This window comes from Astatotilapia calliptera, chromosome 13 (assembly GCF_964374335.1).
Source record: "Astatotilapia calliptera chromosome 13, fAstCal68.1, whole genome shotgun sequence".
Lineage (NCBI taxonomy): Eukaryota > Metazoa > Chordata > Actinopteri > Cichliformes > Cichlidae > Astatotilapia > Astatotilapia calliptera.
The window spans coordinates 22,499,709-22,519,655 of NC_137434.1; the positions used below are offsets into that span (position 1 = coordinate 22,499,709).

Below are 19,947 nucleotides of genomic sequence, written 5' to 3' on the forward strand. Positions count from 1 at the left end.
GCAATGATATCATGATATGACACTTTTTTTCTTATGACGTTAAAATGTATATCATATTGAAGCTGACTGAACTGGAGAAATGGTCAAACTGACATCAATTGACATACAAACACGGAACTGCCATCTTATATATATACTGTTCTCACACACACACACACACACACACACACACACACACACACACACACACACACACACACACACACACACACACACACACACACTAGCACACACATTCACAACTGTGCTCTTAGGGGGATTAGAATGAGCGGCATCTTGGCTGAGCCATGTTTGTCAGTCACTTTCCAGCACAGCAGCAGTGGCCACCATGCTTCAGGGAGCCACCACCATCTACTGGACTGTAGTGGTACTGCAGGAGAGGATATCATAAAAAGAGAAGAATTGTATTTTTTTTAAGCAGAAGAAATAAATCGAGGAAAAAAAAAAAGGTTCAATTCTGTAGTAATGTTTCCCCAAAAGAGATGTTGTATTCCTTGTATTGCAATTGAATGTGTATGCTGCCAGTGTGTATGTGTGTGTGCATGAGTCCATGAGTGTACCTCCTTCTGTACCAGCTGAGGGAGCAGAGGGGCACCAGGGCATGCTGCATGCATGTGTGAGTGTGTGTCTAAGTGCACCCAGCACAGCTTACCAGGAGGCTCTGGCTGTGTGCAGCTGGCTGGGTAAAATCTCCTTGGCCCCCAAGGGATGGACATACTCCCATGGGTTTACACTCAATCTGGTCACCCTGTGGCTGCCCTGCCCTGTCCCAGCTTTCTGTCACTGTCATAGCTTCAACCACACACACACTGAGCCTTGTCTCACTCTCACTCAGTATCTTGCTCAGTGTTTTCCCCTCACTCTTCACCATGACATCCTCTTCATCATTACACTGTTGTGGCTCCGTGTAGTAACGCCCCACAGACAGCGCTATAAGCTTCTACAATTACTCTAGCACTAAATGCTTAAACACAGCACAAGCAGGAAAAATGCCATCTCAGTTTTACAGGGAGCACGTAGCATAAGTTTTATGCTCTCACTGTATTTAAAGCAGTCATGCACACGCTGGTAATGTGGTAATGAGACTAATGCACACTAAGTAGATTGGCTTTGAAGAGTCTGGACTCGCCTTAAGAAGTCTGAGCAGACTGGAGTTAGAATTGCTGGGGTTGAGGTCACGCATAGAGATATTTCCTAATAAATGCTCACATGGCTGATGGAGTAGACTCTCCAGATAATGCTAAAATTTTGCACTCTTTTGAACCAGTGAGACTGACAGTAAATGTCTTGTGCAGCTGCATATACTGGACAAACTCTCAGAAAGATATAGTCATATTGAAGCATCTTTCAGCACAGTTCTCCCAGTTCGCCGTATTCTCCGTGCTCTCTGTGCAGTCACTACACTGTTACCTTTCCTAACATCAGAAACCAGTTAGGTGTACCTCTTCGTCCTCCACACGATCTGTTAATGCCTTTTGTACCTGCTTTAGATTTGCAAATTAAAACTCCTTCACACAATGTCTTGTGATGTATGTTGACTTTTGTCAATAAAGAGGTCAGCTAAAAGCCCACCTACCAGTTTGACTGTGTTCTGCTTTTGTTTCACAATGGTTCGTTAAACCCCTAAAAAACAGTAATTCCTGCCCACCTACTATAGCTCAACTGCATAATATTTTGGTTTTTCAATGCTTTTTAAACATGATAATTTTTTGCTTTAATGCACGTCCTTTCACATCCATGTTTAGTAAATGAAGTCTGATTAATAAAATGACCAAAAATAGCCAAGACAGTTGGAAAGCAGTTACCATATTTGCTTTTGTTTTTTTTGTTACAACCAATGTTATTAAACACTAAATCAAAAAATTTTTTTTTAAAAATGTGGAAAAAAAAGATTTACTAAAAGAAATAATAGATAAAACTAAAATAAAATAAAAATGCAGAGAAAATTCTTTAGTTTTAATTTTTAGCCTTTGCTGTTATGGTCACATTTTGTCAGCAGATTGTCCTGGTGCAGATGTTGAGTAACTGGAATGTCACAATAATAAATAAAAAGACTAATAAAAGCTCAACTAAATCTGCTCTGGAAACTAACAAACTAACTAGGATTGAAAGCAAACATTCAAGGCATAAAATACATGAAAAAACGAATTTAAAAAAATACAAAACAGCAGTAAATCTGATTGCAAGAAAACCCTGTTATATGGAAGTGAGTGTGTGGTGTTATGTGGCCAGACGTTTTTCTTTCTGCTGGTGAGCTGCTGTGTATGTGCTGGAACGTGGCAGAAATTTCCCTCCACCCTCATCCCCGCCTCTCCCTACCTCTATACACCACCACCCACCACCTCTCCAGCTCCCAGAGTGCCAGTCACACAGCCCCGTCTCTGCACCATCTGCATATCAGCTCTAGCCTCGGCCAAAGCATTAAATTAAATCCCTGTTTGGGTTGATTAACAAATGGCTGGTGAGCTCACATAGTTATGGACTTATTTATTTAATTGTCATCAAAGCTTTTCCTGATTTTCGTCTGTCGTGTTCTCAGCTAAAATGTGGTTAAATCAGGAGAGCAGAGGTATACCGATGTCCTTAAGGAGTCAGTGCGAAACAAAGAGATGGGGAGAAACTAAAGAAGTTTGTGCAAGTTTGTGTGTCTCATTCCTGTTTTGCTGGCTGAATTTCAGCCTCGTCATTTGTACCTGTCTCCCCATTTATTCTCTCTGCATTTCCCTCACTGATTCTCTCCTCTTTTTTCCTCCGCCCCGAAATGAATAGTTAATCAGTCCACTAATTGAGTGACAGTTAGCGAGCGCATTGTTGTAATTGTCCAATCAGAAAGCTTGGAACGGACACAGTCACAGCTGATTCATCTCTGCTTCTTTCTGCTAAATCCACAAGCTGCAATTGGAGGAGGTGCCAACGAGATTTATTTCTCCTATAAGTCGGAAAAATTACTTTAAAAAAGTCTAGCTTGATTTTTATGTCATGTTGACCTTTGTGAGTCAGCGTTACACTTTTATTTAATATTTTCCTAATAGTTACAGAAAACGGAATAGAGAGGAATGTATGAATATGCAACCTCTCATTTCTAATTATATGGAAAAGAGCACTTTACATCTCCTGCTGAAGTCTATATTTTGTCGTCTTTTTGAAGCAATTTGAATACACTTCAGAATGGTGTATCCTATTCTCCTAAACATCTTCTGTTCCTTCGATCCTTCAGATCTCCCACGTTCTCCTGTTTTACTGATACCCTGTCGTTCTAACAAGAAACAAGAGACTCCTGTTGTTTTAAGCACTGTGTACTGTAGTATTTACTAATTGGCCTTAAGGGAAAAGTAAAGTTGTGCAGAAAACTAAATGAAACTGAAGTGAGGAGTCCGAGAGAGATGGTGTGGGAAGGAGACCGGCTGTTCTGTTTTCTCCAGCAGTCCAAGCTAGAGACATGTGGCTCCCCAGACAAGCTGTCCAGAGTGGGAGAGCTCGCTGGACTCATTACAGGCAGGGCCAAGACGGGATAGCTTGACAGAACAGCATTGGATCATACAGAGAATTGGATCGGTCAGAGCAGAATTGTTTTAGTCTGTGTGTGCGTGTATGTGCATGCGCGTGTGCTTGTGTTTGTTTGGAACGGCGTGTGCGGACAACTGTCCATCTCCTCTCTCTCCGTCTGTGCCACCCCTGGCTGCCCCCTCCCCCGCCCCCCAGTGGACATGTACACACAGAAAAACACACTCACAGACTCACACACTCACGTACACGCTGTCTAGGCCTGGCCAGAAGGATCGCTTAAATGTTTTCAGTTGTACTGGACAGCTGAGGGATGAAGTGGCCAACCACAGGCTTCCATTGGTTGGACACCTCATCTAGAAACTGACTCATAGAAATGACTGGACTTGGACCGGCAGGCCAGCCGTCGCTGCCAGTTTATAATAGTTTTATCAGTTTAACTTTCTCTTTATCTTCATCCTTTTTGACAGTCAATCCATCTCTTTTTCAATCCAGTTTGAAGTTAAGCAGAGTTTCTTTTTTCCAGATGATCAGTTTCCATTTTCATTCCTTTCTGAGCTCACAGCTGGAACGGATAAACCTCCAAAACTGCTAATTTCTGTCAACTTTCCACCATAGATCTTATATTCATTCATTTTTAATGTCTGATGCATATCTATAAGAGCTGAACACAGTTGCACAATAATAATTTACATGTGCACTGCCAAACTCAGTTTGTGTGATGTGTAGGAATGTCATTTTGATTCTTGATACCCATATTAAGATGTCATGGTATGAAAACCAAAAATGATTACCCTGTTTACTTAATCGTAAACCTCTCCAATAAAATGTATTTTTAGATCACTGACACAATGGTTTATCTAAAATATGAGCATTATATTTTATTGATACAGAAATCTTGGGAGGCTTGCTGAGTAGTTTAGTAACATTACTACAAGGTTGCATTAGGTTAGCTTCAGCAATAAAACAACATTACATACTAAATGTGCACAGAGGGACTAAATATTTTCAGTAGTACTGTAGAGTTTAGTTTTTATTGCAAACATTTTATGCTGTGGACCACAGATGATTTTACACTGCCTGCAGTACTATCAGGATGGCCGGGCCAATAGGACACCTGCAAAATATTGTACATACATTATATGAAAAACACAATTTTCCTGACATTTTCTCTTCTGTATAGTAATTCTGGCATTGGTGCTCCTGTGCATTTCATTGAAAAATAGATATCCTAAACCCTCCTTCAGTTTTTACACTGTGCAAAGCTATCCAATTGGATTGGACCTTTGGGTGGGCTCGTTCTGGCTTCCATAAAGATGGATCATGACATCTTCAATCTCTAAAAACACTGAACATCTGTATTTAGTTTAATTTTTACTTCATCTTCATCTTTTCAAAGTCCATCCATCTCTTTCTTAATCCACTTTTAAGTTACTTAGTTTCACTTTAAGTTTTTTTCAATCATTAATCATTAACTTCTGTCTACTGATTAATATCTAATGATTAAATCATAAAATATCATAAAGATATCTAACCTCGCAATTAAACTTTCAATAAATAGAGCATTAATACACTTTCTCTGATGCAAATCTAAAGGAGCTTATCTTAGCTACAGAAGAGAATATCTCATCATAATGTTTTCCAGACACGGTCTCCACAAGCACTGAACATTATAACCTTCAGTATTTATCACAGGGCTTTTATTGCCTTAGATAATTTTTTCTGGACTTTATAAAGCACACGTTGTTTAGAAAGTCTAGTGATTTTCCACTTACATTTATTCACAAAGTAGCAATGAAAGAAACATTCATTCCTGCTTCAGGGAACCAAAACCCACAGTATAACAAAATGCTGAATTGATTAACTGTGAACCTCATTAAATATTTATTATCTTTTTTTATGCCCGATTATCTATTATTGTTTGGTCAGAATAATGAGAGATTCTGGGTTTTTTTTTTTTGCTTGTTTATAATCTACCCCCCTCTCCCCCCATATTTTTTGGAATGCTTTCTTTAATATTTTTTCTTTCATCTTCCTTATGCCTCTCTCCACCCCTCCCATTCAGCCCCTCTTGCAGCACTCTGTTTATCAGTAGCAAGTGATCCAAAGAATATGCTTTGTTTCTGAAAGAACAGGAGAAGGAAATAGGAAAGGAGGAGAGAGTGGGTGGATTTGTGAAAAAGAGAAAAATAGAGACTAGGAGAGAAGAGGAGAGGAGAGGTGTGATTTGGTAGCCCTGATGACGCACTGGCACCCACAAACATTTTATGTGTCTGTCTGTCTGTGTGTGGTGGTTCAGATCAGTTGCAATCACTCCCCTCTGCGCCACACACACGCACACACACAAATACACACATGCACCTCTACCACCATCAGCGCCCAGAGGTACCGGCAGGGCCCGCAGTCGCATGGTTCCTTCAGTGGAGCAGGTGTTTTTCTGCGATGTGTTAACGAGCACGGCCTGCTGTCATTTCCGCTTTAAATGGATGTCGCAAATAGAACACACACACATATATAAGCTCTCCGTGTTCTCTTCTCCCAGCGAATTAGCTGAAACAAGGTGATCAAAACTGTTACTGAGCTTTGTATGTCAGCTGTGAGCATTTCTGCACATATTATGTGGAAAAGGTGTGTTAAAAGTGTGCGAAGTATGCACGTGTCAAACATTGGCTAGTTTATTTAAAGGGGCTGAGGTTTCAGCTGCTTAAAATGACAAACTGAGACGTTTACACAGCTTCCATCTCACCCTGTATGTGCACTCATTCTACTCGTCCAACTTTGTGTGAATCTGCACACGTGTGCACTTTAATCCATGTGTGTATCCATGCTGTTTTCCAGTAAGTGTTATCCGCCTCTGTGGTGTGGAAGTGCTTGACACTCATGTAATCCTGCAGCGGGTCATCTGATAAAGCTGTGGTGCCACCTTTGCGTCAGTCTGTGCCAGCCAGTTGGGTAAAACTCTGCCACCAGCTGCTCAGCAGATGTTTATATTTGTCTCTGCAGTCTAGGAAGGGTTATTCTCGATACGCAATCTTATCTGATGTAATCTTGTCTCATCTGATCTGTCTCTTCTTTCTTGTCTTCTAGTGACCAGTGGTTTTTGTAGATTTGTGTGCGTTGTGTGTCCGCGTGTGAGTATTTGGTAGAGGGGTCGTCACCTCAACACCTGCCCATGTATCAGCCAGATGATGTTTCTGGCATGGATAGTTTGAGTTCTGCGCTGGTAAACATGTTTTTGTCATTTTTTACATGATAATCCGATCTGAATCTGGCAAGCGCTGTGGGAGCCATAGAGATGCTGTGTGTAAGTGTGTGTTTGTGCAACACTGCAGAGTGTGTGTGTGTGTGTGACATCTTTTGGACAGATGAGAGTTGAGCAGACAGGCTCCTAACTGTCCAGGGAATAAAATCTGTATTTAAAATCCTTAGCATTATTATTGTTGCAGTTAATGCGACTGTCCATATATCATGATGATTATAGTAATCATCACAACCCCTGAATGAACTATTCCATCAGCATCACTCTTTCCTCTGAATCTGATCTGAATTTACCTGTGTGTGCACCAAGTATTTATTGAAGATATTTAACTCCTACATTTTCTTTCTTTTTGTGTTCATCTTTCTTTTCAGGTGAATACATAAAGAACTGGCGACCGCGGTACTTCCTGCTGAAGACAGACGGCTCTTTCATCGGCTACAAAGAGAAACCTCAGGATGCCGACCTGCCCTACCCCTTAAATAACTTCTCAGTAGCAAGTATGTTACCTACAACATATGCCATTATAGACTCTTGACACTGTGCTCTAAAATTTTGTGTACATGAATTTTTACACTGTATACAGACAGGAACATTAAAGGCAAGTGAGAAAATGATGATCCACAGATTTCTGTCAGAGGGATGCAGCTGCAGATTACATCTTTTTGTTTGACTCAACATTCAGTTGACCGATCATGTCAGCACCTTAAAGATATTGAAATGTTAAACTGTAAGCAGGGTATATGGGAAGACTAGTAGCCAGGAACCTGCATCTTTCCTCTACGTACATTACCAAAGTACCCTGCATACTTCTCTGGAGGCTCATAATTAAGTAATGATATGGTAACACCTCCTGTAATTTATCTGTGAAGGGAACATTTCAGTTCAATGAAGAATCTCTGCAGGTGGTACTGAGTCACAGTCTTGCTTTAGGACAACTCAGCACTTGATGAACTTTTAATAACCATCAGTATTGCCTCCAACTGCTTATAGGACAGAACTGAGTTTCTATTAACTAAAGAGGCACCTTTCTGTTTTTAAAAATATCAAATTTTCTCAAGTTAAGGTTACTTTATACTACACATAGATTAAAGACATTAAGTCTGGGAAATGAGAATAAAAGTGGACTTAGCTGGGCTTAGTGGAAATGCAGTAAAATACTTTTTCATGTAACATTGATTAAAGATATCAGTCAGCTCATAGTAAAGTTTGAAAGTGCCTTATAGCAGATAAAATGAAAGACTGAAATGGAAGAAAACAAAATCATTACCATCTGTCCAAGTGAACATCAGTCTACAAGTGAGGGAGGCGGGTTGAGAAGACAGTTATATCTCTGTCAGTATTAAAGAATGCGTGTAATAAAAGTCCTCAAGAAGTAAGTTGTGCAACTAGGCAGGGATCTTGAACTGCCTGAGGGCACATGTGGAGGCAGTAAACCTGATTTTTTTTTGGGGGCTACCACAAGGACTACCATTCAAGCTGAAATGAGATAAAGGAGCAGATAACCTTGTTTAATTTTGCAAAATGAACCAGATCATTTTGTTGTTTTATAAAAAATATAGTGTAACACACAGCAGCTGTCTGTTAATGAATAAATGAGTATGTATTATCTAGTTGTTTACTCTAGTTCATGTTTATACATAATCTGATTGTTACTATGATGGTGTTTGCCCTCTTGGCACAAGGCCTGATGCAGATGCCACCAAAATTATTAGCATCTATTTCCAATTAACACTGTATTGCTGCACAATATCTCAGGTTTCAAAATAACATAAATGAGGCGAATATGTTTATTCTTTTAAATCAAATGGCACCTGCAGGGCATGTGAAATATCTGCAGAGAGGCAGAGAATATGTGTGAGACGAGAGCCAAAACAGAAAATATGATGTATGATAGAATACAAGCTGATACCTCAGAGAAAATGATAAAAAATGGTACATCGAACAATGGAGGTGGAGAAAGAAAGATAGGAGTCCAGAAGGGAGGACAAGTACAGGGAATGAGCGATGGTAGCTGATCAGAGGTGGCAGAGGAGAGAGGAAGAACAGGGAAGGGCAGAGATGGAAGGATGATTAGGGTGGAGGAAGAGAAGGACGGAGGGACTGGGAGAGAGGAGGATCATCAGCACCGAACAGACAGGGAGGAGGAGACGAAGACAGGACTGGAGAAGGAGGAAAAAGGGGAGAGGAAAGAGTTTGTGAGGAGGACAAGCCAGGCCATACATCCGGCCCTGGCTGCTTGGCACAGCACTGGCATTGCCACATCTGTTGCCCAAAGCTGGGAGGCCAGGTGGTGTGTGTGTGTGTGACTGTGTGCGTGTATGTGTTTGTTTGTTTTTGCGTGGTTGTGCGTGTGTGTTTGCGTGCGTGAACAACAGAAGTGGTCAGATGGAACAGAGATGGTACAGGCCTGTTCCCTGCAGAGGGACTCATACATACAAGCCTTTCGCGCGCGCGCGCGCGCACACACACACTAACACTGCTACACAGTTTTCACAATTGCCTGCTGTGGCAAACAACCCAATTTCATTCAAACTTTACTTTTACGTGTGTGTATGTGTGTGTTTGTCTGTGTGTGGGTGTGAGTGTTTTTTGGCATCAACCATAGCATAACATTGTTTTCAGGCAACACTGCAGGCTGTATTCACAAGTCAGGTTGTAGCTTCTTTGTGTGTGTAGTTTTGTGTGTGTTTACATCGAAGCACTGTGGTCTTGTCATTAACCTTCCTGTCTATATTTAGGCAGAGCCATGACATGCTGTGCTGTGCCACAGTTAAACAGATAGCATTATAAGGAGGGGAAGGGAGAGATGAGCGAGGGAGAGAAGGTGAGCGGAGAATGACAGGAGACAAAAAGAGGACAGAGGGGAGGAGAAAACAGGAGAGAGAGAGATGGAGGGTCACATATGTAGAGCAAGTGGGGGAGACGAGAGGACAAAAGGTGACTCATTAGGCTCTTTTACATCAGTTCTCGTCTCCAAAAACCAGAGAGACTGCAAAGGGGCAATGAAGATGCATTCTTTCCCACAGCAAGCTCACAGCCCCATCTGGCTATGTGTGTATACGTTTCTGCTTTTGTGTACTGTAGTATGCTTTGCGCAGTAATGGACTGCTGTATTGCCTATTTTCATAGAAATGCGTCTGTTCTGATAGTCACCAGATGCGTATGTGGTGCACCACATAATATCCCTTGGCACAGTCATTGGTTGCTGAAGTTGCCGTTTTTTTTAAATCAACAAATTAAAATACAAAGTGCATGTTTTCTTAATGATAATGTTAAGGGTAATTTGTTACATGGCTTCTTTTTCTAGCTAAATGAATTCTAGTGTCACTGTGGCAAGGACTAGGCCTTTTTAACAGCAGAGGGCTTTAAGGGAAAAATACAGATGTTGCTAATAACAACTGCCTAGGCACAAGTGTAGAAAAAAAATACCCTGGCAAATCCAATGGCCGACATGCTATACGTGCATATTTTTAACTTGTCATAAGTCATAAGTAACTTTGACCTGAAGTCACTACATCTTAATTTATTTCTGGTAGAGTTAGAAGTGCTCTGACCTCATCTGAGTTTGTTTCTGCTTATTTGTTTTTCTGGAGTGCAAAGTGATTGCAGTCATCGTACAGTGAAGAAATCACTTTCCTCTGGGTGCCCATTTTCTTTCTTTTCTTTTCTTTCTTTCTTTCTTTCTTTCTTTCTTTCTTTCTTTCTTTCTTTCTTTCTTTCTTTCTTTCTTTCTTTCTTTCTTTCTTTCTTTCTTTCTTTCTTTCTTTCTTTATTTTTAGAATGTCAGCTGATGAAGACAGAGAGGCCGAAGTCAAACACCTTCATCATACGCTGCCTCCAGTGGACCACGGTCATCGAGAGGACGTTCCATGTGGACTCCCCAGATGAGAGGTCAGTTTTCCTTTAGGCAACAATTCCTAAAGTGTTCAACAATCAGGGTTTGATCAGTGAGTATCTATATCTCTCTGAGAAATGAGTGCAGCATGCTAAATGGACATTTTGTAATCTAGTTAAGACTTATTAGTCAGAATACCAAAAAATGTCTATTCTCTGTTAATTCCACCAGTTTTGAGAAAATCTCCAGCACTGGCGGAAAACCCCAAACCATGACAGAGCCTCCACCATGTTTTATTGATGACTCTCACTGTTGTACATCTGTCTTCTGTACATATTGACAACAACTTGAATCAAAAATGTGAATGCCACAGATTTTCAATCCAGTTCATTTCCCTTCCTTAAGAATTTCTTCTTGATAGCTACGCTTGCACTGAGACCATTTTTGATGACACTTCAGTTAACAGTAGATGGATCACATATCATGAATGTCCTGGTGCATCGCTCAGGTTCTGTGTCAGGTCTTTGCTGGAACGCATGACTTTAAGACCCTGTTCATCCACTATAGATATGTTTTTGGGCATGCTACTGCCACTTGTGTTCTCCACTCCTCCAGTTTCCTTATATTTTTAATGATACTGCGCACCATGCTGAGATATTCCAAGTTTTTGGCTAATAGCTTCTTCAATCACCTCATTAGTGCAAAAATATTATTTTTTGCTTACCAAACTGTGTTATGTTTGTCTTTTCCTTAGATTCAACTAAAGAAATGAGAATAAATTATACGCTTGTAAAAAAAGTTATTTAAAATTGCTTCCTTGATAAGCTGACTGTTATATGTAGACACGACAGTGGTTCATCTCTTGAGTTAGTTGCCTTTTTATCCTTGTAGGATGCATAGGTTAGTGTTTCAACAAACAAAAAACATTAAACTGAAAATGATCAGGTGGAGATACTGGACTAAAAATGAATGAAAACCAGCCAAAAAACCACTTTGAAAGCCCTTCAGAAACCCAGAGAACTATTGCTCAAGAGCACTTAAAAAGAAATTTAAAATTGCAAGAGAGTTTGGATCATTGCATGCAAAATATAAAGAAATGACAGGCTGATTTTTGCACAGTAATGTATTCTTTGTATTACATTCCATTTGGAATTGATTTACACTCTCTTCCCAGAAGAGACAGTTTGTTGCTTTCAGGGTCAGCTGTTGTTGCGGTGTTTTTCATGCCACAAGTCGGTGCTTGAATTTTTCTTGAGTATCGTGCCTCTTTCTCAATAACCTGTGGCTACCACCAGTCAAATTGACATCCACGACTGCTTGACGAAGCATTTTTTTTTCCATTAAGGGAAGCAAAAATAGCCAAATGAGTACAAATCATGTTGAAGTAAAATAAATGGAAAGTACATGGGTAAACGAATTATCAATGGCAGGGATACAGGATGTATGAAGAGGTCTGTACTGTATTGCTTTTGGTGGTGTGAGAGAGAAAGGAGAGGGTGAGAGAGACAGAGTGGAAAGGAGACCTTTCAAGTTGCGTTGGCATAAATTCTCCAGCTGCTCAGTTCCTTTCTGAGGAGCTGAGGTGTTTATCTCCAGAAAATGAACAGCTTTGCCCAGAAGACCACAGATGCTTCTGTGCATCCTTTGAGTTTGTGTGTGTGTGTGTGTGTGTGTGTGTGTGTGTGTGTGTGTGTGTGTGTGTGTGTGTGTGTGTGTGTGTGTGTGTGTTCTTTTTATTTATTCATTTTTTTGGGGGTCTATGTGTGTGGGCTGCAGCTGTCTGTCTAACTTGGTGTTATATGTTGCTTTTATAGTAGTTTAGTCTCTAGATAATCAAATAAGCATTTGAGAGATAACATTAAACTAATAACTTTATATTGATGGAGGAAGAGGAAGTAGATGACTGTGAGCTCCAGATGTGCCTGTGCTTTGTTGTAGAAGTGTGCGCAAGATTTTTTGCGTTATTGAAGTGGGTTGGAAAAAAGTCTGCGTGTGGGAGTCTGTGCTGTTGTGTGTTACTGTATCTGTTGTACTGTACCCGTGCTGGCAGAGCTCCAGCTACCACAGCACCAACCCAGAGAGGGTGGCACGTGTTGGCGTGGTGCCCGACTGTAGGCAGGCCCATTATCTCTCATTAGCAAAAAAAAAACCCTCATTACACAAAAAAAAATACTCAAAATGAGAGAGCATTTATCTGCTGTCTGACCTTGAGAGAGTTCCCGTTGCTTTTCACGTAGCACACACACATTCGCACAATATGGATGCCACAAATTGAGTGCTCCACTGTTGTTGATAGAGTGTAACTTGAGTTTGCCCTTGTTTTGGAGTGTGTAGGGTATGCTAAGAAGTCTTTGCAGAAGAAAGAGATTCAGATCTTAAAAACACACTGCTCTGTTTAGGTTCAGATGAATATTCCTCCAGATCCCTCAAGGAAACATATGGGCGTCTAACTCAAAACAAAACAAAGCAGACAGAGGTGAATGTTTATGAGTCAAGCAGGTTTCATTATTATGATCTCCTCACGGCTTACTCTGGGTAAGTGTGTTTTCAAAGTGCATTCTCGTAAATCCAGATTTGCTTCTCCCGAGTCCAGGGGATTTCAGAATATTTGAGTATCATTTTTACTTCACCTCAGTTCAAGCTCTCTGGTGTTTTCTGCTAACATGTAACCCCTGCATGTGGCACAGGATTAACACTGTTTGAGTGAAGATCAGTGGCATAAAAAAAACTTCAAAGTACAAGTCATTTTGAACCATTTCATTCTTGAGGAAAACTTTCAAGTTGTGTGAACTTAAACTAATTTACAATTTTTTGGATACTGCTAAAATCACAGAATCTTCTCTTCTCTTCTCTTCTCTTCTCTTCTCTTCTCTTCTCTTCTCTTCTCTTCTCTTCTCTTCTCTTCTCTTCTCTTCTCAGGGCAGAGGGAAGCTAGACCCTCTGTCCTAACCATTATATTCATCATTGTTAAATACAGTTAATGCACCTTAACATCTTGATGCATGGCCATCCATGCTGCTACAGATTATAATCACACACACACACACACACACGCACACACACACACACACACACACACCTTCTCTGAACAGATGTTGAACATCACTGCTAATGGAAAGTCAATGGGGAGGAACAATGTTAGCAAAAAACAAAGCATTGTTCCCTCTAATGCACTGGTGTGTATTTGCACACACTCATTCACCCCCTCGCCTCTCGCACATGCACACACACAGACTGGTAGGCATTAGTTCTGCTCTATGATCATTGCTCATTTGGTTGATTCTCTAGTTGACCGTGTTTCCACTCTGTTGAACAAATAGGTGTTTATGTTAATTGAAAACACTTTGATGCCTTTAAAAACCTGGTTAAATAAGTGCACTCAAATTTCTTTTTAATATTAGGACCAGTATAATGCATTACACCAATTTAATGTTTTTATACATGTGCTAGTTACAGGTGTGTGCTTAAGCATAGTAAACTGGACCTTTTTGGACAGTCAGTATATTAAGAAAGGTCTTAGTAAGGCTGCAAATGCTAACTTTACCTTTTTACATGCTTTGACTCCAGAGATGAGTGGACAGAGGCAATTCAGATGGTGGCTGACAAGCTGCAGAGACAAGAGGAGGAAAGGATCCAGTGCAGCCCCACCTCCAACATCGACAACATGGTGGAGGAGGAGATGGACATCTCCACTACACACCACAAAAGAAAGGTAAAAACTACACTTGCACGTGCATGTATTTTATACCCAAGGTACAAAAAATATTCCAGCCGTTATGCTGTTTTATGTCAGCTCATAATTTTTTTCATGTTATAATACTCCAGCGAGTAAAATCAGTCCTGCTAAATATCTTCTGTGAAGGCACAGGTGATACTTGGGCACATTTCCTACTACATACATAAAAAAATAAATTTAACAATCTACCACTAGCTGCCTCCTCTGGCTCTGCTGTTTATTACACCCCACTCTGTAAAGGTTTTATGTAATAATGTTATGGTTCAATAAAAATCTGTTTTCAGTGTCTATCTAAAGGGCTTGTTTTGACCTGACAGTCGCACTCGGCATGGTCATGAAGATGACTGGGAGTCATCTCACGGGTGCCATTAACATCACTCATGAATTTCATGGCATTTAGCCCAGTAGCAGTCAATAAATGTTGTTTTTGGCTGCCTGAATTTAGATATCATTTACATTGAGGAAGATTGCCACTTTTCTGTTACATGAAAAAAGGCTTCACAGAGAATCCTCATTGTATTGCTTAAAGGAGAAAAATATACTTATTTCAAAATATTCACAGCCCTATACTTCCAATGGGATTTTAATGTTTCTAAATGCCAGTAGATACTGCATCAATTATTCAACTGAGGAACTCATGATATTGGCCCTCTCTTTTTTTCCTCTAATAGACAATGAGCGACTTCGACTACCTGAAGCTGCTGGGAAAGGGAACCTTTGGTAAAGTGATTCTTGTCCGGGAAAAGGCCAGCGGGAAATACTACGCCATGAAAATCCTTAAAAAAGAAGTCATTATAGCCAAGGTGAGTCTGGAAAATACATCAAGTATGTATTTTCAGTTGCGTCCATTAATTTGAATATTTTATCTTTTACTGTACTTTTGATTCTGGGTAATGTCAGATGTCAGTATTGGTTGTTTTTATTGTACTGCTGCAGCACTGTTCAGCTGTCCTCTTTCTTAGTGGTTTAAGTGGACTGATAATGGTTTTCATTGCATGTTGTCTGAACAGGATGAAGTGGCTCACACACTCACAGAGAGCAGAGTACTAAAAAACACCAGGCACCCCTTTCTAACTGTAAGTACCTCGTACACACTAAACACAACTGGTTTAAATTTATAGATCTTTACATATGGACCGTGTCCTGACATCTGTACACACACAGCTTATTGATCCTCCACATACCTGAGTCTTCTGAGGCCAGTTATGATTTAGAAGCCACATTGTTGTACTTTAACAGCTGCATCTGTTAGCTTTGATGTACACATTCACACATTAGCTGCTGCACACATATATGCATGTTCACACACAGACACACACACACACACACACACACACACACACACACACACACACACACACACACACACACACACACACACACACACACACACACACTATCGAAAGAGCAATTACACTTCACATCTGAGTTTAGCCCCGTCACACCTGCAGCCACAAAGAGACTTCAACCAACTGTTCTTTTGTTTAGCAGATTTCTCCCTCAAAAGAGAAAGTGAACACACAGACACCTACTTGCTTTGAATAAACAAATAGAGGCATAAACAGTTTAAAGCTTAGGCCGATCACGTTGTGCTCCTCCTGCTGTTCTAGCTAGAACGGCAAGACTTCCTGCTGTGTATGAAATCGTTCACTCACCCACTTCACTGTTCACTGTACAGGGAGTGCATACGAAAACAGGCAGATTGTTTGTGTTTTTTAAGCCAAATGAAGAAGGAGCATTCCATATTACCTCTCCTGTACAACCAGTTAGGCCTGAAATGTTATATTACATATATATCCTGAGATTATTTTATTTTAATTAATGCAAGGCTGATGCTTTCAGTGCCTCGGTGAATGATTTCTTTTATATAAATTGTTTGTGTGTGTGGTTTTTGTTTCAGTCTCTAAAATACTCATTCCAGACTAAAGACCGCCTCTGTTTCGTCATGGAGTATGTGAATGGAGGAGAGGTAAGAGACACACACATTTGTGATGGATGTGCTGTGTGTGGTTTCTCATCTTTGTGTTACTACTTTAAAGAGCCGGTTAAACCACATTTCCACCACAATAACTGTCGGCGAGTTACTTTCTCACAGTAACTGTCTTATGGTATGTAAACAGATACATTCCTGGATCTGTTATCTTAATTTTCATTTCAGTTTTTATATATCAGGGTTGTTACAAGTGTTTTAAATCATATTTAATCACTCTCCAGATGCCAGTGTTCAGCCAAACTAAAAGAGACTGGATTTAAATTGTAAATTAGTTGTTTTTGTGATTATTATTATTTCAAAGACAATTTCCTAAACAGTTTTTTGGGTTCATAAATGTCTCACAGATGAATACAGAATATGTTGTAATTGTATGTGCAAAGCTGCAGCAGCAGTGCCGGGAATGATCGGTTGAACGTGCAAACACTGAAGAAGTGGCTAAAGTTTCGCTTTTGGATTGCTTTCTAACACGGTTAATTTTCCAACCAACTGGCCTCTCACTTGCCTTCTCGCCTCTCTTTTCTGTACTCTCCTTCTCCTGCGTGTGTCTATTTATGAACACACCTATGGGGAGGACACAGCCAGAATGACAGTCTGAGATGAAATGAGTTTGGATTCCCCCACTTTTCCATTTCTCAGATTTTTAATCGGGCCGTTTTTGCAATCTTGGTTCATTCCCTTAGTGTAACTGTCACCTGCTCCCCTCCCAGCTAGTTAAGCAGTTCAGCCAGCACCAGGCCTGAGCAGAACTCACACACACACAAACACACACACACTTACCCTGAGAACACAAGCACAGACACACACACAAAAGGCACACATACTTAGACAAACACACGCAGCAAATTTTTACCTCAACGGACAAATTGTGACCACACATGCCTCACACACACACCACACACACACACCGAACCCATTACAAACCTGCCACAGTCACAGCTGCCAGTACACTGATGAAGGCCCACCTGTCGTGTTACCCCCTCTCACCACAGCTTCAACACATACACACACACATGCACACACTTGCACACAAACAGACACCATTTGAGCAAGGTGGTCTGTGAGGATCACTCCAGTGGCCATTATGCAAACCTCCCTGAACAATTAATGGGGAGATATCTGCCCTTTGGCCTCATGGGTAATTTGTACGACTCGACTGTTGCGGCACAGCAGGCTGATGTCAGTTTGGTGCCACATGTGTAGCTGTGTGACAGTGAGAACTTGACAACTGACAGCGAAGGAGAAAGTAAGTGAGGAAGGGAATGTGAGGTGAGCCATTTAAAAGGAAGACAGGAGAGGTCAAACCACAGGAGGGGTTGTACTCTTTAAAGTATGAAAATAAGCCTTGTGCCAAAAACAGAGAACGGTGGATATGAGAATGGAGCAAATGAAGACGGAGGCTCAGGGGGCAAGGCCAGTTAGGCCACTAATGAGTACTGCACCGTAGGCAGTCGGGGGGCTGTTGGCGACAGCGGCAGTCGGCCTGTCTTTAACTAGACTGGTGTATTGATTAAACCCTTGATTTGGCCCCCATCGCCGAACTCCACGCCAGCACCGTGCCAACCTAGCCCAGAGGGTAACGTGGAAGAGGTATGCGTGTCTGTGTATGTGTAGTGAGAAGGGGGTGTGGGGGGGGCCACTAGATGAGGCGCCAGCTGCCGAGCGCCTCCACCCGCCGTCCTCTGAGACCCCCCCCACACACATGCACCCCTCACACACACACACGCGCACACACACCCCACTCACCCTCCCCTCCGCTATCTATCATCTCAATATGGTGCGGGCAGCCAGTTTGTGTTGTGCTAATTTCCTCCAATAAATCAGTAATTATTGCTGTGCCGTCCCTGCTGTCTCTCCCCCTTCTCTCTCCCCCGCCCTCTCTCTGTTCTCTCCCTCTCACCCGCTCTTCCCTTCTCGTCCTTCCTCCTTTTCCCGCAGCTGTTTTTCCATTTGTCCAGAGAACGGGTGTTCTCAGAGGAGCGCACGCGCTTCTACGGCGCAGAGATTGTTTCGGCTCTCGACTACCTGCATTCAGCCAAGATTGTGTACCGGGACCTCAAGGTAAACAGAAACAGGGAGGAAAAGCAGGCTGGGGGCATGGAAGAGAGTGATCAGATATTTTAGGGAAAACTTCTTTTGTTTTTGCCCCCCTCCCACCTCTTGTGTTTCGGTGTCCCTCCCCGTCCAGGAGAAGACAAGTGGCTCAGGATGTGTAGTAATTAAAGAGACGGACAGGGACAAACTCACACAGACATAAAGCAGCAAAGAATTGCAGGAGGCAGGGAGAGAGGGAAGGAGAGAGGTGCTGATGCCACAGAGGTAGAGAGGTAGATGGCTCCGTCTGAGTGCCTGCCTGGCAGCCTTGGCCCCAGCCCCACTCGCAGCAGCCAAGAAAACAGAAAGGAGAAAAAGCAGACAGAGAGTGAGAAAAACACTTCAGCCATTAAAATTAAAAGGTTGAGTGGCTCCACTACATGCCTGAAGTTTATTTCCCTTTTCAACTTGGTGTTTGTGTGTCTGAGTGTGTGTACTGCCACACTGTGGAGTAATACAATACAGCTTACTCGTCCCTCACTGCTTTCCTCTTCAAAGTGATAACAAGTTTGACTCCACAGTGCACAAAAAGTGTTCAGCCAGTTAATAAAGTGTCACATAATGACAAAGAGATTTTGATTTCCTTCCAGTTGGAAAACTTAATGCTGGATAAAGATGGCCATATCAAAATCACAGATTTTGGGCTCTGCAAGGAGGGCATCACTGATGCTGCTACCATGAAGACCTTCTGTGGTACACCAGAGTACCTTGCACCTGAGGTAATGTTTTTTTTTTTTTTTTAAATGTGTGTATATACATTTATGTTTTTGTCATCAGAGGGTGAATGTGAGGTGCCTGCACTGCACTGCAATGCGGTAAATAAGCACACATCCTTGGTATTTTCACCTGGATGTATGCACATCTGTAATCTTGTACAGGAAAGGAGAAGCTTTTTTTCTTTGATCTTCACTAATTGATCACTCACGTGTGTACCCCACGTGTGAAATTTGAAGTGTAACATGATGTGTGGTGTCAAAGAATTTGATGCATTTGTTGCTTAACGTTTTCATTAAAATTCTGTTTTTATTTATAGATAAGAAGAAGAAGAGATGAGAAGCAGTTAAAGAAATTGCTAATATGTCACAGGGCACATTCCTGAGAGTTGTACTGTATAGTAGTTCTGGGCACCATGTAAAAACCATACACTGTCAGGACAATGTACGTGTAAGATATTTTTAGAGGTGCAGGATATAGAGCTCAGCCTGTTTCCACATGCGACATTGATTCAGTCATGAACATGTTAGGTGTTCAAAGGCCAAAAAGCAAAGGATTCAAACCACCAGATCCACGAAGGAGCGTCCACTTTTTAAACTGATTTATATAATTGATCAACAAGAGAAATCTCAGTGACTGTATGTTATGTTCCGTAAACTGAGCAGATTGACTTAGGCCTCGTAGTACATAAAAGCATCTGTGGCATCCACAGGCGGCCTATCCATTAGGCAGCTTTTCTGCAGTGCTCAGGGTTCCACCAGGAAGGCCCCTGTGAACTGTGAGACTCATGTTGCCCACTGCACAGTTTCTGTTTA

General features: G+C 41.4%; 1 protein-coding gene across 5 annotated transcripts in view; it reads left to right on the forward strand.

Annotated features, from left to right (window-relative positions):
* The window catches only part of akt3a (v-akt murine thymoma viral oncogene homolog 3a), a 55,432-nt gene that overhangs the window by 24,056 nt on the left and 11,429 nt on the right, over positions 1–19,947 (forward strand). For all 5 annotated transcript variants that reach the window (XM_026190101.2, XM_026190100.2, XM_080287713.1 and 2 more), the window contains 8 exons: positions 7,135–7,260; positions 10,543–10,654; positions 14,166–14,310; positions 15,006–15,137; positions 15,345–15,410; positions 16,235–16,303; positions 18,263–18,385; positions 19,009–19,137. In XM_026190101.2, coding sequence (XP_026045886.2) covers positions 7,135–7,260; positions 10,543–10,654; positions 14,166–14,310; positions 15,006–15,137; positions 15,345–15,410; positions 16,235–16,303; positions 18,263–18,385; positions 19,009–19,137 — 902 coding nt within the window. The remainder of the gene's footprint in view (positions 1–7,134; positions 7,261–10,542; positions 10,655–14,165; positions 14,311–15,005; positions 15,138–15,344; positions 15,411–16,234; positions 16,304–18,262; positions 18,386–19,008; positions 19,138–19,947) is intronic.